The following is a 16,657-nucleotide window of genomic DNA, read 5'->3' on the forward strand; positions in this document are numbered from 1 at the left end:
TTTCTGAAAGACGGTGTAGTCGGTAGTCTCTTAATCGTATAAGCGCGTTCCAGAGTCATGAAGAATGTAGGTTAAGAGAATTTGAAACGAATCCAGTACGATGAGAGGGGATAGATAGTTGGAGAGTATCACTGCAACGTAGGTAATGATCGTAAGTTTCAAATAGGTACTGAAATTTGCTGCTTAAGTAATTAGGAGACTGGGGGTTAAGAAGGGAGACTAAGGTTTCTGCGTTGACGAATGGGAAGCCATTTGAGTTGTATATATATTAATAAACTAACAAAGTTTTCTGTTTTTTTTTTTATACAACTTAGAATGGCAAACAAGCTGACGGCCCACCTGATAGAAAGTGGTAACCGTCGCCTATAGACATGAGCAGTACCATGGACATAACAGAGTATACTGTTTCGCCCATGATACCCCCCATACGTTGGCAACGTATGGGGGGTATCATAACTGCTTCACGGTTGAAACACGAATGGGACAAAGGTACCCAAGCAATCGACTTTTGTACAAAGTCTCTCTCTGGTATGTATTTAGTCTTAGTTAATTAGTCTAGGATATCTTCTGTCTCTGTGTCAAATTTCATTCAAATCCGTCATTCATTTAGCAGAGATTTTAGCAATACACGTTAAATGATGACGTTGACCTTTTGTTTCATCGTAAATAGTAATCCAATCTTTAAATATTCTGGTTACATTTTGCTTGGAATAAAATTTTATTTGAAAAATAATTTGTAACCGTTATACTTGATGGGTCAGTCAACTCATTCGAGGCCAGGATATGCTCTCTAATTATTTTACTTCCTTACTAATGTTATAAATGTGAAAGTGAATTTGTTTATAAAAAGGTGTGAAATATGATAGAAGTAGCAAACTTTTTTAATACCTTAAGTAATCACTATGAAATCCATATCCATATGCAGGTACTCGTATGAGTTAGTAAAATTACAAAAATCAAAAACATTTTTAATCGTAATAAGTTTTTTATGCAACATAAAATGGTAAACAAGCTGACGGCCCACCTGATGGAAAGTGGTAACCGTCGCCTATAGACATGAGCAGTACCATGGACATAACACGGTATACTGTTTCGCTCATACCCCCCATGCGTTGTCATTCCTGAGGACTCAGGTGTTATTCCTCTGTATCCTGTAAATTCACTATCATATCCCACCCTTCAAACCGAAACACAGCCATGCAAACAACTGCTTCACGGTAAAAACACGAATTGACTATGATGTGGTACGGAGCACCATAAAAGTATATCTTATTCATTGTAAGACGATAACCGAAAGTGAGCGGAAAATTGGGAAAAATCGATAAATAAATAATATGGCCTAGTTGAGAATAATTAATTTGTGTGTAGTTGTAATGGAGTTTATGATTATGGAATTAAAATTGTTTTCCAATTCTTGCAAAACCGGTTTATTTGATTTTAAAATTAAACTACGTAACCGATTTTGATAAAATATCTATGGAACTAATCTGTAAGTATAGGTATACTTACAGATTGATAGATAGATAGATAGATACTCTTTATTGTTTCCTCCAAAAGATTACAACAGTAAACTTATTCTAGATATAAATAATTACAAGAAATAATCACAATGAGAAAATATTGGGCGACCTTATCGCTAAAAGCGATCTCTTCCAGGCAACCTTTGGATGGAAAGGAGTAATTATAAACTGTTTGATTGGAGGCACGATGAAGATCCAGATTGGTTCTGATTTTTGATGAAACAGGAATTTTCTATATCGGTTTATTTTTTTTAATCGTTGAAAAATATATTATTCCATGTATTTGGTTACATTGTAAATGACAATTGTAAAGAATTGGTACTTGATATATAAAAATTTCTAGGACTATTAAATAATAGCCACGCTGTTTCAAAAACCTATCTCGATATCAGGAACAGAAAGATATAGGTACCTAATTGTATAATTGTATTCTATTCAAAATATATTATAATACCTTTATAATAACGTACAGAGGTTTTAAATCTAATAGTTTCTATATTATGAAACACAATTCTAAATTTAAAAAAATATGTTCGTCTTTGGACAAAACCTTAAATTACAAAAACTAGGTATATAGTTAGAAGATAACCTATTCGTGTAATCAAATTCCATTCAAATGAATTCAGCAGTATTATCGTAAAAAAGTGATAAACGTCTATTATGACAAACTTTCGCATTTATAATAGTTAGCTACTATCTACTACTAGTAAGATCATTTTTTTAATATTTATTTTCAGAGATGAATCCAGATCAAAAGTTTATGCTGGGAGCTTCTATAGCCGCCACTACGGATTATTTCCTGGTACTTACTTATTATTTATTAAATATTCAGCCTTTAATGAAAGATTTTATGTAACATTTCAAGATAAAGGAAAGTTGAAATTTAAAATTCTGTCTGTGCTCAGTATTTTAAAAACTTGTCAGGTTATTACGTAATAATTAACTATCTTTCAAGATGTAGAGATTCCTAATTCGTCCGTTTATTATATGGCTATGATACGCGATTACGTTTTTTTCGAGCCGTTAAATTCTGAGCCGATTTTGATACAGTTTTTTAATAAATATATCTGAATCAAAAGGTTACAGTAGTAATAAATAATATAGTATATTATTATATATAGTAAGCGATCGCTTTTATTTATGTACATATTTCGCTTCCATGCAATTTTTGGATGGAGAAGTGTAGATAATTATGTAACAGTTGGGTTGGACATGATAAAAATACGGTTTTCCTTCATCGTGTATATATATATATATATATATATATATATATATATATATATATATATATATATATATATATATATATATATATATATATATATATATATATATATATATATATATATATATATATATGACGATGAATATATATATAGATAGATAAATAGATACAAGATATCTTTAAATATGTTGTCCCTAGGTGAGTAATAAACGAATTTTCCGACTAATACGTTTACTTACATATAAAATACGCTGTTGACTGTATGAGGCAAAACGAGACAGTGAGTTCGTCGTCCTGTTTTCTCATATAAGCGTGGTAACGAGAACTTATCTATGGAAATATGTATTGGCCACCTATTTTTAGACTTATAATCTACTTAATAGAACACAAGGGAATAGTAACCAATATTGGTTAAAATTATCATGAAACACTGCTAAATAATAAATAATAAACAAGAAATCGAAATTTTCAATCATCATCATCGTCATCATCATCATCATCTTAGTAATTTTCTATCCACTGCTAAAAAAAGGTCTCCCACATGAACTGCCATAAGAAACGGCCTTGAGCCACCTGCATCCACTGCGATGAATTTGAGGTCGTCTCTCCATCCAGTGGGGGGTTGTCTTACACTGCGTTTGCCCATATGGTATTGTTACTCAAGAACCCTTCTACCCCATCGATTGTCTGTTCTTCGAACTACATGACCAGTTCATTGTCACTTAAGCTTGTTTATGTTTTAGGCTATGTTGGACACTTTGATTCTTCAGTTTTCTTCAACTAATTTATTTTTTATTTTCTATCAGACCATATGGTCTCCATATGGTCTTATGGTCAATTATTAATTTGTTTACATTTTCATTAATTTCTTTTGAAACAGACTATAGTAGTGTTGTACATTAATAAGTACATATAATTTTGTAGGCATCCGCGCCGCTGTGGACTGGAATGCTACTGAAAATCAATGCACGGGAGCCAGATTATTACGTTTATGGTACCTGTCTCATACACCAGAACAATGGGACTATTAACAGATATAAGGGACTGTATGAACAGGCACAGATAGATATAGGTCTTAGAGAGACCCGTGAGTATATATACGTTTTTATTTTTTTATATCCATATACATATATGTATCATAAATGAGTGAAAGAAAGGAGGAATGGTAGACTGATATATATATATATATATATATATATATATATATATATATATATATATATATATATATATATATATATATATATATATATAATCAACATATCAGCTATTATCTGCCCGCTGAACTTAGACCACTACCATAGAATGGGAGGTTTTGTTAATAGTTGCCATGCTTGGCAGGTGGGTTGGCAAACGCAAATATACCTTGGTAATTTTTTTAATTGGTGATGATGGAATAGTAATTCGCCTGCGTGATCTGTATACACCGGCAGGGCACCAGGTGGAGATGATTGGTAAGGATGAAAAGGCAGATCAGTTATTCTATCGCAACGAATTTAAATATAAATTAGTCACGATAATTTAGAGAGGGAACTGCGTGGAGGTCGACTTGATAGATATTGATAACAATGGGGCTTTAGTAATTGGTTAATCCCTAATGGATTAATTCAAAAACGACTCGAGCGATTTTGAAAATGATCCTGATGATAGACTTCTGTCACCTACAGAAGTCTATCATCAGAAAGGGGAGATAAGGAGAGATAAGATATTATTTTCGAAAGTATTATTTACCCGTGTGAAGTCGAGTTGGATCGCTAATATTTTAGTATAAATATGCTTATGTCTCGAAATAATATGTTTTGCAGAGTCTATAGCCGGCGGCGTTGGATGGAAAACATATGTCGACGAAGTCCACAAATTAATACTGATTTCAAAGACATCAACACCACCATTCAAAGGCACCGTCTTGCATCTTAACATCGATAAACCACTCCAGGAAACAAAAAAATTGTCCAGCGTTGATTTCCGTGATATTATCAAATTAAATTTAAGATATTTTGGTATGAAATTTTCTATTTAAGCACCTATGTTTAGTATGTATAGTAGGTTCCACTATACATATTAAATATAGAATAAATAATTATTTTAAATCTTTAAACTGTTTCGAGAAAAGCGGGTAAATTTTTTCATACAATTTTGCGTGATAAATAGTTATGAGGCTTTCCTTTATAACTTCTATATTTATTTTGCGTCTTTTTATTAAAACACATTTAATTTATATAATTAAATATAGATACGTCAAGATACATTATGTGCGTAAGTATATAAAATACTGATGAATGACGAGAAAAAACAAGTCAGCTAATTTGACAATTAGCTGGCAAAAAGTTGACCCTTTTTTCGAGACTCGATGCTCTATCTATATAATCAAAGCATAAAACATATAGAATTGTTATCTAACTTAGTAACTTCTTATTTTAGGAACATCTATTACAGCTGGTAATTTTTTTGAGAGCAGTCATCAGATTTATGCTTTAAGCACGAGAAGTACAAATATGTATGGGATGGTAAGTATTTGAATACACGCGCATCTACGCGATTCGCTTTTCTGGCAGAAAGCGGGAAGCTCGTAAGAAAGATTCATAAAAAAGGGAATAATTTTCATTATTTATTTACAGTCAATGTTGTTTTAATTTATATTTACAACAATTTCAGGTTTTATTTCTGCGATATATTGCTAAAAAAAATCAACTTCATATTATGAAACGTCATAGGAAATTCCTAAAAATAGAGGACACAACCGTGGGCACAATGTTTGGTGCTGCCCTCTCTGGGGCCGATCTGAATAATGACGGCCTTGTAGAGTTACTCGTAGGTGCGCCCGCGCAATCAGAAGATAGAAGTGTTTCTGACACTGGTGCTCTTCACATATATTTAGGTGGATCTCAGGTAATTATTTGTATTGATTTTTTATACATTAAGTCAATCGATCTTAATCTTACATATATACATATCTCTCGCATCTGTTTCCTATTAAGGTAAGTAGAAACAATGGAACATCAAACAGACTTCTTTCGCTTCCCTCACATTCATCAATCTTTTTATACACGCTCGTCGATTATGGATACTTTTAATTCGGCCTTTCTTCAGCAAGTCACTTATTTGGTCGACATAAGTCAGTATACGATCTCTACCGACATCTCCGTTCATTCGTGCTCAATAAATCTCTTTCGTATTTTTTCCTTTATCCATCCTTTCCTAAAGCCCACACCAACACAACATCCCCTTTTCGGTCTTTGTCAATACATCGTCTTTTAGTCTACACATTCTAACTTATCTTTGGAGGAGTAAAAATGTATCTAGCTGCATACATATTTATGTTTTTTTTTTTGGAATGGCAAATGAGCTGAGGGCCTACCATGAAATGTTTTCCGAAATTTCGGAACCAACCGAAACACAAATTTGATATTAAATTTACATAATACATTCCGTTTAGAAAAATTCAAAATGTTAAAATATTGTTTTTTTGAACTTTTATGATAGGATGTATAACGAACGAAATGTTAAACTCCATTTATTGGTCTGATTTTTGTATAAATAAAAATCGAAAAACGAATTTGAGTCCGAAATTTCGGAATTTCATTTCATGGTAGACCCGCTGATTCTAGCTTTGTTTATGGCTATATGTGGATCATATAGGCATGAATAATGCTGAACGTCACAGAATACACGGTGGTTGCCATTATCCTGAAGCGTAAGATATTATGACTCTGTATACTGTTATATCATCATCATCATATCAGCTTTTAATTGTCCACTGCTGAACATAAGCACCCCCTTGGGGGGTTTGCCAGTAGTTACCATGCTTGGCATGCGGATTAGTAACTGCAGCTAGGTTTTAGAGATGTTTTAAGAGGGACGCTGCTGCCCATCCCTCGCACTCCCTTAGTCACCTCTTACGATACCCACGGGACAGGAAGGCCTATTCTATGCCGGGACCACACGACTATTCTTTCAAATGCCCACCATTATATATTAAAACATAATTATGCTAGCACAGCTGCTTAGCTCCAGGAACAAGAAATGGGACGAAAGTACCTATCTAGAATTGGTTGAAAAGATACTACAGTATTTTCTAAAAGGTTTAGTACAGGCAGGTATATGTATTTTAGTAGTTTTACAAAATTATACGACTATTATGGTTGAAATATTTTGAAGAAATGTTCTCCTAGTGAAGTTTAAAAATTTTCCAAAAAAGACTAGAAAAATAATTAATAACTTTTATTTTCTTATACTAACTTGATAGATGCGTCTGTCGTCTTAGTATGAAAGTCAGAAAATATTACCAAAACCCAAACTGCGGTTGTCAATCCGCCCGCCAAACATGGCAAATTTTGGCAAACCCTTCCTTATGGGGGAGGCCTATGTTAAGCAGAGGACTGTTAATGGCTGATATGATGATAATGATCTAGCCTGTTTAAGTATTTATACAACATTTTTATAGGATACGGTCGAAAATCTTGACAGAAAACGCACAATAGTGAGCAATAAAGATGGATCGCGTTTTGGATCAACTATTGCTGTGAATGATTTAGACGGAGACGACAAACCTGGTATGTTTCATAATTTATTTAATGCTAGCTTTTACCCGCGACTTCGTCTGGTAATCGGGATATTTTCACTGACTAAAAAATATAGCCTATATGCTTCTCCATACCATATAGTTTAGTTATATACATGTTAACCAAATTTCATAGTGATTGCTTCAGCTATTAAGACATTAAGAGGTAACAAACAAACTTACTTCCACGTATATAATTAGTAATGATCATTATACCTACCTACAGTCCTGTAAATAAATCTATAAATAAATCGCAGTTTTGTTCACATAATAAAAAAAAACTGAAAATGGTTACCCTATCTCTGCTATCAGTAAACGCATGCGAGAACTGATGAGGAATAGTCGATGAGGATGAAATCAGATCAGTTAGCCCATTGTGACGAATTCATAAAAAATAATACAGGTTTTTGAATGGCAACCTTGTATATATGCAGTTTATATATATAAATTTATATATATATATATGTATATATATATATATATATATATATATATATATATAAACGCAGTTTAGGACGACCTCTTCACTAGATGGAGTGATGACCTCAAATGCATTACAAGGAGTCAGCGAATGCAGGTGGCTCAAGACCGTTTCCTATGGCAGTTTGTATGGGAGGTCTATGTTTAGCAGTGGACTGATAATATAATGATAATAATGATGATGATGACGAAACCACTATGGATATTTTTATTATAATTGTTATCATTTTACAGAAATATTTGTAAGTGCTCCTTATGAAAACTTTGGAATCGGTGCATTGTACATCATATCGGGCTCCGAGATTTACAATAATTTGATAAAACATGACGGTTTCAAGCAAATATCTTTGTCTAAATTAAACCTCACTCAACGAATACAGAACGACCAGTTTAAATACTTCGGATACAGTATTCAAGTCTTGCCAGATTTGGACAACAACGGTTGTGATGGTAAGTACCTGTTATAATATAGAAAAAACCCATTCGACTGCAAAAGTAATTTAATAAGTCGGTTCAAAATAGGTAAAGATATGACGTAACGTTTTTTTAGCACTGTGGAAGCAAACGGCCCGCCTGATAGTAAACGGTTACCGTAGTCTATGAAAGCCTTTCATACCAAAGGCGCCCTGTGTGTGCCCCGGCATAGAATGGGCCACTCCATCCTTTACCGTGGGTGTCGTATAATGCGACTGAGGAAGGGCGAGGTATAAGCAGCAGCTTCATTCTTAAAATATCTTTAGGAGCCAAAGTGCGGTTGCCAACCAGCCTGCCAAACGTGACAACTACTGGCAAAACTTATGTCCAGCAGTGGACAGTTAACGGCTGAAATAATAATAACACCAGGGAAATTACGCGGGCGTCACCGACCCCGACGAACCCCCGTTTTTTTAATATACATACAGAAAAGAGAGACTAATTAAGAGAACTGCTTCGAGAATCGCCTAAAAAATATTAATTTAGTACAACTATTTATTTTTGGTCTACAGAAATAGTTGTGGGAGCTCCCAATAGTCAAAATGCAATGTTGCTTCGATGCATACCCCGAATACATGTCAACATTACTTCAGAACTTTTTGGAGTTAAGGTAATATAGAAATATCATAATAAAAATAATTATTTATTTGTTATTTGTATAAAACCAAATTTATCAAAAAAAAAATTGATCGGAACTGGACTGGATTGTAGTGCCTTATGAAACAATATTTTACTAGACTGAGAGAGAAGCGAGAGCGGTTTCTAAACGATACTATGTAGGTGTAGATCCGTGCTAATTCAGTTGGTGAAATAGTTTCTGGCAAAATTATAAAGTTAACAGTGGCATGCTATGTTGCGTTGGTTCGTGTAAGAAACAGATGTAGAATACGAAAGTGAATAGATTAAAAAATTTGAAAAAACCTAGACTAACTTATTATGATCTAATATGAGTATACTATTTGAGGTAGAAATTAAGAATCCCTGGAATCGGTATGCATGCATGAAACTAGCTATAGAAGTGTATGTAAGAGATATATGTAAGGATAGAGGTTTTGTGTACTTGGATATTACTGCCTATGTGACTATGAAGTAACTATGAAATTTGAAATGAATCTTACTGACTAAATTATGTACTAAATTAATTTAAGTAGGCAAAGTTTTTACTTAGATACTTTGTAACTTACTATACAATCGCGAATTAATATAGAATAATTGTTAAAATATGAATATCATATTCCAATAATTATTAATATTAGAATTGAGTATTTCGCTGTGGTTAATGCGTTATTTGCCTATTAACTGATGAGAAGTTCATCTTAAATACAAGGTTAAAGTCATATTCGTTTTTAAATTTTAAAGTATGATTACAAAAATTATGTAACTTTTTACGTTTATAGATAAAAATGATTAAATTATGAAGCAATTTTTCTAATTCAATAACTACTAGGGATAATATTGCGTATAGAAAAATGTCCTTTTGATATTTGTTTAGCTTGTCTTTTAATTTTGTAATGCATAGTTCATAATATATCAGTTAATCTTTAAATGTTACAAAAAATATAATTATTGATCTAGTCAGTAATTTTAATATAAATAAAAAGAGATTTAATCACTAAAAAAAAGATATTTAAAACTTCAACAATGTACTTTCTCAACAAATTTCGGATTTTGTTTACTTTATGAAATAAAATATTATATAAATCAGTGTTATTTTTATTGGAATTTATGTGATTACATTTCAGATTGTAAGAGAACAAGATAATAATTTCACAGTGACAGTTTGTGTTAACGTAATATACTTTTCAAAAATGGAACATATAAATGGAAGTAAGTACAGAGTATGTTTTAACTATGGTAAACATGACAAAAAAAAAAATAATGAATATAAATTTGGATGTTCGAAAATACAGAAAATATTGAAGTGTTTTGTGGAAATAGTTACTAATTTTTTTATGCAACTTAGAAAGGCAAACATGCTGATGTAAATTGGTAACCATCGCCTATAGACATAAGCAGTACTATAAACATAGCAGAGTATACTGTTTCGCCTATGATATCCCCTTTCGTTGCCATTCCTGAGGACTCAGGTGTTATTCCTTTGTACACTGTAAATTCACTGCTATATTCCACCCTTCAAACTGAAACACAGCCATGCAAACATACAACAAGTTACTAAATGCTCATATTATATAGAAAATGTAATTAGATGTACTAATTACATAACTTCAAACTAAATTTCGATTAATGTAGTATACGAAATTAGAGTATAAACTTGATTGACTATTTGCTGTATCTCGTAAATTTACTTACGTAAATTAGTATGTTACGTATCCTAAGTGTTAAATTAGGATATCATTTATCCATGTAACAAATTTCATTAAAATCTTTTTAGTCATTTAATTGTGACTGAATAAAAACATTTTCGTATTGATATCTAACAGCCAGTTCTTTGAATAATACGGCCGGTCCGTTGCTACTTTATTGATGTTTAGGACTATATCAGTCCCTTCCAGTATTTCTACTGATATCAGATATTCTCGCGTAGGTATTAATCAGTTTGACTTTTTACAGTACTTTTGGTGTCTAATAATATCATTGGAGGGGAAGCGTCCATATCAGATATAAGACAAAGAATGTACCCCATCGATCTTTCAGAGAAAAAACCTCAATATTGTGAGAAAGTTTTTGTTAAATTGGTAAGTGTTTATGTTCATTTTTCCATCACCGACGCATTATTAGGGATGCTATAAATTTGACACTTATATGTTTGTTTGTGGCATTGTAGTTTCTAAACGAATAGACCGATTATGCGCTTTTTTTTTATTAAAAGTTGACGTAATCGAAATGGTTGTTAGCTACAATTCATGTAGATCTATTCAGACGTTTCAGGGGATATTTAATTTCTTTATTTTGTTTATTTTTGTTTTCTGAAACATATAATTAGGCGATATATCGCCTGATGATAATATTTCAAATGAAGTGAGCTTACGCAAAAGCAATTCCCTCCTTTTCACCCCTAGGATGTTGCAAAATGACAGGAAACTCAGTACATAATCCTATGCCAAGATAGTGATATGCTTAGTCGGCTTTTTTAACATTCAAGTGTTTTGGTATTGATTAAAAAAGAATCGAATACTATCTCATATCTAATCATTCGGAACAGTTTCAATACTCGTATAGATGAGTATTCGAGTACTTCATCTAACTCGGATAACTTTTCAATTGATTTCTAAAGTTATTTATTAAATAACGTATTACCTTCATTAAATGTGTAACTAACTATTTTTTTCATTGTTAAATAATTAAAAATAAATCAATGAAACGATAAAACGGAAACATAAAAAGTTACAATAAATTTGATTACCGCAAGTACTTGAAGTCTATATTCGAATATCATATATCCAAATTCTGTATATTAAGTACTCGAATGCCCGCGTAGATAAGCTTGCTTTGCTTACCGGTGACGAGTAAACTCGTTATTGCACTGGCATAAGTACGTCCTTCTACCACGACGGGCCAGACCGTTTGGATTACAAAGCGTTCACGACCAAAAAATTACTTTTCTTTATATTTAGGTTTTTATCACAATTTTAGTTTAATTCCAAAGATTTCAACCATGACGGAATACCCAGTCAGTAAAGTGTTAATAGACAAAGAAGAAATGATGCCTCCGCCTTTGCTAAAGGTATACAGCGTAGCGTAAACGTAACGTGGTAACAGTGAAAGATAAAACGATGCGAATGGAGTCTGTCCCGTCAGCCGTATTTTGCAAATTCACTAGGAATTATCCACGATGGTTTCTAAGAGGAACCGCGTGGAGCAAACTCCAGGTCTATACCTGATAAGGTAATAAAGATAATGTTAAATTTCATTAATAATAATTCCTTCCTTCCTCCCAAGTACTTATTAGGTATTCGAGTCAGTATACGAATCAGCTTGACTCGGCATATCACTAACCGCTGAGCTAGTGTGATTATTTGTCAATATCATTCTCTTATGGGAACTCGTGTCAAGCAGTAGGAAGTTAGTAGACTGTTACAGTTACAGTAAATATTAAAATAGGGGGGAAAGGGATTGTTAGTAATGGAGACGGAGAATCCCATTGCTAGCAATATGCCCACCCAGGTCGACCTCCTCGCGGTTCCCCCTGGAAACTATCATGGTTAATTCCTGATGAATTCATCATGATGGGCTAACTGGCCTGTTTTCATTCTCATCTATCACCCTTCACTGGTGCTCCGCCAGCGTATCCCATTAGCGCTGGCGGGGTTACCATACCATTTTCACCCATAAAAGAAAAAAAGAAAATATTAAAATAACATACTTTTTCATTCCAGAATAACAATGAACAGGAAAATTATAGGTTCTTAGCAAAAGTTAACTTTAACGATACGACTATTGTGAATACAAAGGGTATGTTACATTTATTAATCATATTAGCTTTTACCCGCGATTTTTTTTTGCGCGAGATATGTTTAATAAAAAGTAGCCTATTTCATATAGTATGTGTACACTAAATTTGAATATGATTAAAGCGCTAAGAGGTAACAAATAAACTCACTTTCACATTTATTTATTATATAGATTAGTAATTATATAATCCGTCATACTCGTGAACGGGTGCTGCATGTAGATACTGATCTGCTCTGGTCATTGCAACCGATTTATTTTAATTATACACTATATATTTTAAATTTTATGATCTGATGCTACTTAGAAGTTTGTATTCACACAAATTCATTATTTATATGTATAGTTAATTTTTTTTTAAAAAGCAACAGCTGAGTTTGTCGCCCATTGTTCTTGGTTGAGATTGCGTTCCGAATGGGCTGTAGTGAAAAGATGATTGTTCAAAAATGCTTAAATCTCTGTTTACTTAAATAAAAAAAAATCTTTCTTTCCTCATTAATAACATCTTGATATTATGATTTTTAATTTATGTATAAAAATGAAAGGATAACCTTATCTATGCTTTTAGTAGATATACGCTGGTGGGGTAACAGATAAATCTGATGGTTGAGGATGAAGTCAGATCGTGTCGTTCCAGCGTGACAAATTCCTCTAGAATTAACAACAATTAGTACTATTACATATTCTGTGGCTTCGGTAAACAAACGTAGTTGCAACTTTGCTTGAATGAAATAAAAAAATCCTTTATTTCAACCTATGTTTAAATATGTAATAAAATAAAATATATAAATAGCGCCGTCTGTGCTTCGGCATAGAATGGGCTGGCCCTTCTTTTCCCGTGGGTGTTATAAGAGGCGACTAAACGAGGAATTGGCAGTAGTGTTCTCTTAAAACATTTTTAAAAGCCTAATTGTGATGCCTATCCGCCTGCCAAGCGTGGCAACTACTGGCAAAACTTCTCTTATGAGAAAGGTTTAAGTCCAGCAGTGGACAGTTAAATAATAATAATAATAAATAAGATAAAACAATTCACTAAAGTTTGTTAGTGTTAATTTTATTAGTGTGAAATCGATGTATTGGAAATATGTTTTGTGCATCTGTAAATTAGTGTAAATGCAAGATGCAAGCACTATTTATTAATTAAAATTAATATTTGTATTTACACTGTTAATGTACCTTTTAAAAATAAATAAATAAATGTATTTATTTTATAGAGTTCGACAAACAATGGGTAACTGTAAGTCCAGACAGCAAATTGGAAGCGAATGTATTAGAGATATTCCGTCATTGTACAGGATACGATTGTTTACCACAATTATCTATGTCTATGACCTGGTCAGGAAGGTATAACAATTTCGTTAAATACTTTATTTATTTTTTATTATTTATTTATTAATTGTAATATTCGCCGTGTTATTCTGGTATTAATTTATTTATTTGAAAATTACTCACCACACTTACAGTTCCCCAAAACGTGTAGTGAGCCAAAGTTTTATTTTACAAACTTACAAATTTTGTACAACATTTTAAAAATATATTTCTTTTGTAATTAAATATGTCAATATCTGTATATATATATATATATATATATATATATATATATATATATATATATATATATATATATATATATATATATATATATATATATATATATATATATATAATTTATAATATCGGTATAGAATGGGCTACCTCTTCCTTTCCCGAGAGTATTATAAAAGGCGAATAAAGAAACTTAATGGTCGAGGGATGGGCAGCAGCGTCCTTCTTAAAACATCACCAAAGCCTAACTGCGATTGCCAATCCACCTGCCAAGCGTGGTAACGTGGTAGTAATATTTAAGTATTAATGTCTGTATGTGAATTTTTATATTCCACCATAATTTTTCATTGCCTGAATAGATTTGTTTTACTAAACTAGGTGTTATCTTGCGGAACCTCATTTTACTCGTTATTTGATTACAATTATTACGTTTAATTCCGCTACCATTAGTATGTGTGTGACTGCCAACACTCGAAGATTGACCACCACTAATGCTACCAGAAGTTCCACAAACTTCCATATTAGCCGTCAATCTTCGAGTGCCATTTTGCCCTACTAAAAGGATATAAATACGGCAACATAGTCGAAAATTAGTCATTCGTAGTTTGGGTGGCGAACGGATAACATTAGGCTCCAAGCAATAATCTAACTCTTCAATCTGCTATTAAGTGTTCACTATTGAACATAGGCCTCTACCTATTAGAGGGTTTTGCCAGTAGTTGCTATATATCAGACGGATTGCGCAGTTAGGCTTTAGTGATGCTCAAAGAGGGATGCTGCTGCCCATCGGTCGATCATTAAGTTCTCTTCATTTCTGGTAGCAATGGTCAATATTTTAGTGTTGGCGAACACACTCACACTAATGGTGGCGGAATTAAACAAAATAATTGTAATTAAATAACCAGTGTACAGATTTGAATGTGTAGGATATAGTTAGAATCCTAATACCATTCCAAGTATTGGATTTAATTTGGCATTGAATTTTTTTGGCACGTCAGTTGTGTTTCTTAATTTGTGGAGCGAAATGTTTTTATTTGTTAGTTCATTTACATTTTATACTCAACAGAAATGAAACGTATGTTGTGAAATCGGCACAAACTGAGTCCATAACAGTAAAAGTCCACAATTGGGGTCACAGTTCGTACAAAGCATGTGTATGGGTGCATCTGACTGGCGCGCACGTGGCTCAAATTGACTGCGCCAACCACAACGGAGGGTATATGTGCTACTTACCGAACCCGCTGAAACGGAATGCAGATGTAAGTAACTGTCTATGGATATATTAAAATGTGTAGATGTTATTGTTCTAGGAATAGTGAAGGATACTTTGGATCTATTTTTTAATGAATGTTATTAAGAAACTCTAACTGAGCAAAGCCTATTAAATACAACGATTATTTAAATGACAAACGTGCATTAGTTGATTATGTACAGGCTTTTAATGAATATGCAATTTTAGATAAAATACACATAAATAAAGATTTAAAAGAGTAAATGTTGAGTTGATTACAGGTTCTTTTCAGCAGATAGTAGTAACATTGTGAACCCTGTAGTAGATTCATAAAAGACGATAATTTAACAAGTCTATTGAATAACGACGATTTGAATTTGTGACCTGATTCCTGAATAATAAATTATTGAGATCTCGTTCAACTAAAGAATTGCTTAAATGAAGCCTATTCAAACTTTGTATTGATGTATGATTTGATTAGAAAACTGACTTACAATTGAGAAAAAGAATTAATTTTCTCCAAAATCTTTAGTAAAAATAAATATCTATCCTAAAAATTGTGCTTTGGTTTTAAAGCTGCTATTTCTTGTGACAATGAAATTACAGAATACAGAGAACATAACAACGTAAAGAATGGTAACGAATGAGGATTTGTTTTGATGGATACTAAAGGAATTATAACCCCGCCTGCGCTATCCTTAGCCACTGTCGGAGCATTAGTGAAGGATGATAGTTGAGGATGAAACAAGTCAGTTGGCCTGTCGTGACGAATCAATAATAAATCAATCATGATGATTTCCAAGAGATCGACAGGCTATATTGCTAGTAATGGGGTTGATAATCTTCATTACTAACAATTTCTTTTTCCCACCACGAATAAGGGATTACTACGGCGCATTCGGTGATATCCATAGCATTGTTTGTGGTAATAGGCGACGGTTATAACTTACCATCAGGTTGACCGTCAGCTTGTTCGCCATTTTAGACGTCATAAATAACACATATAATTTAGACATTGTCTATTTTTATTTTATCTAGAAATAGTATATTATAAAATGTGATGGCGACTCTCACGTTTGGACCAAATTACTTGTTTACCATCAATTGGATGATCACTTTCACCAGCCTCTATAAAAAAAGTTCGATCCAATTTTTACTTTAATTTTCTATAGAATTTCTTTCTTGCACTAAAATTTTATATTGATATACCA

At 32.7% G+C, this 16,657-nt stretch overlaps 1 protein-coding gene across 4 annotated transcripts in view; it reads left to right on the forward strand.

The window, feature by feature from the left end:
• The window catches only part of LOC113517463 (integrin alpha-9-like), a 33,479-nt gene that overhangs the window by 5,961 nt on the left and 10,861 nt on the right, over positions 1-16,657 (forward strand). For all 4 annotated transcript variants that reach the window (XM_031912305.2, XM_026902129.3, XM_031912307.2 and 1 more), the window contains 13 exons: positions 2,258-2,322; positions 3,670-3,832; positions 4,551-4,745; positions 5,167-5,252; positions 5,401-5,634; positions 7,190-7,298; positions 8,021-8,236; positions 8,773-8,870; positions 10,003-10,087; positions 10,832-10,956; positions 12,598-12,673; positions 13,885-14,014; positions 15,282-15,474. In XM_031912305.2, coding sequence (XP_031768165.2) covers positions 2,258-2,322; positions 3,670-3,832; positions 4,551-4,745; positions 5,167-5,252; positions 5,401-5,634; positions 7,190-7,298; positions 8,021-8,236; positions 8,773-8,870; positions 10,003-10,087; positions 10,832-10,956; positions 12,598-12,673; positions 13,885-14,014; positions 15,282-15,474 — 1,775 coding nt within the window. The remainder of the gene's footprint in view (positions 1-2,257; positions 2,323-3,669; positions 3,833-4,550; positions 4,746-5,166; positions 5,253-5,400; positions 5,635-7,189; positions 7,299-8,020; positions 8,237-8,772; positions 8,871-10,002; positions 10,088-10,831; positions 10,957-12,597; positions 12,674-13,884; positions 14,015-15,281; positions 15,475-16,657) is intronic.

This window comes from Galleria mellonella, unplaced genomic scaffold (genome assembly GCF_026898425.1).
Source record: "Galleria mellonella isolate WM207_F2 unplaced genomic scaffold, CSIRO_AGI_GalMel_v1 utg78, whole genome shotgun sequence".
NCBI classification, from domain to species: domain Eukaryota; kingdom Metazoa; phylum Arthropoda; class Insecta; order Lepidoptera; family Pyralidae; genus Galleria; species Galleria mellonella.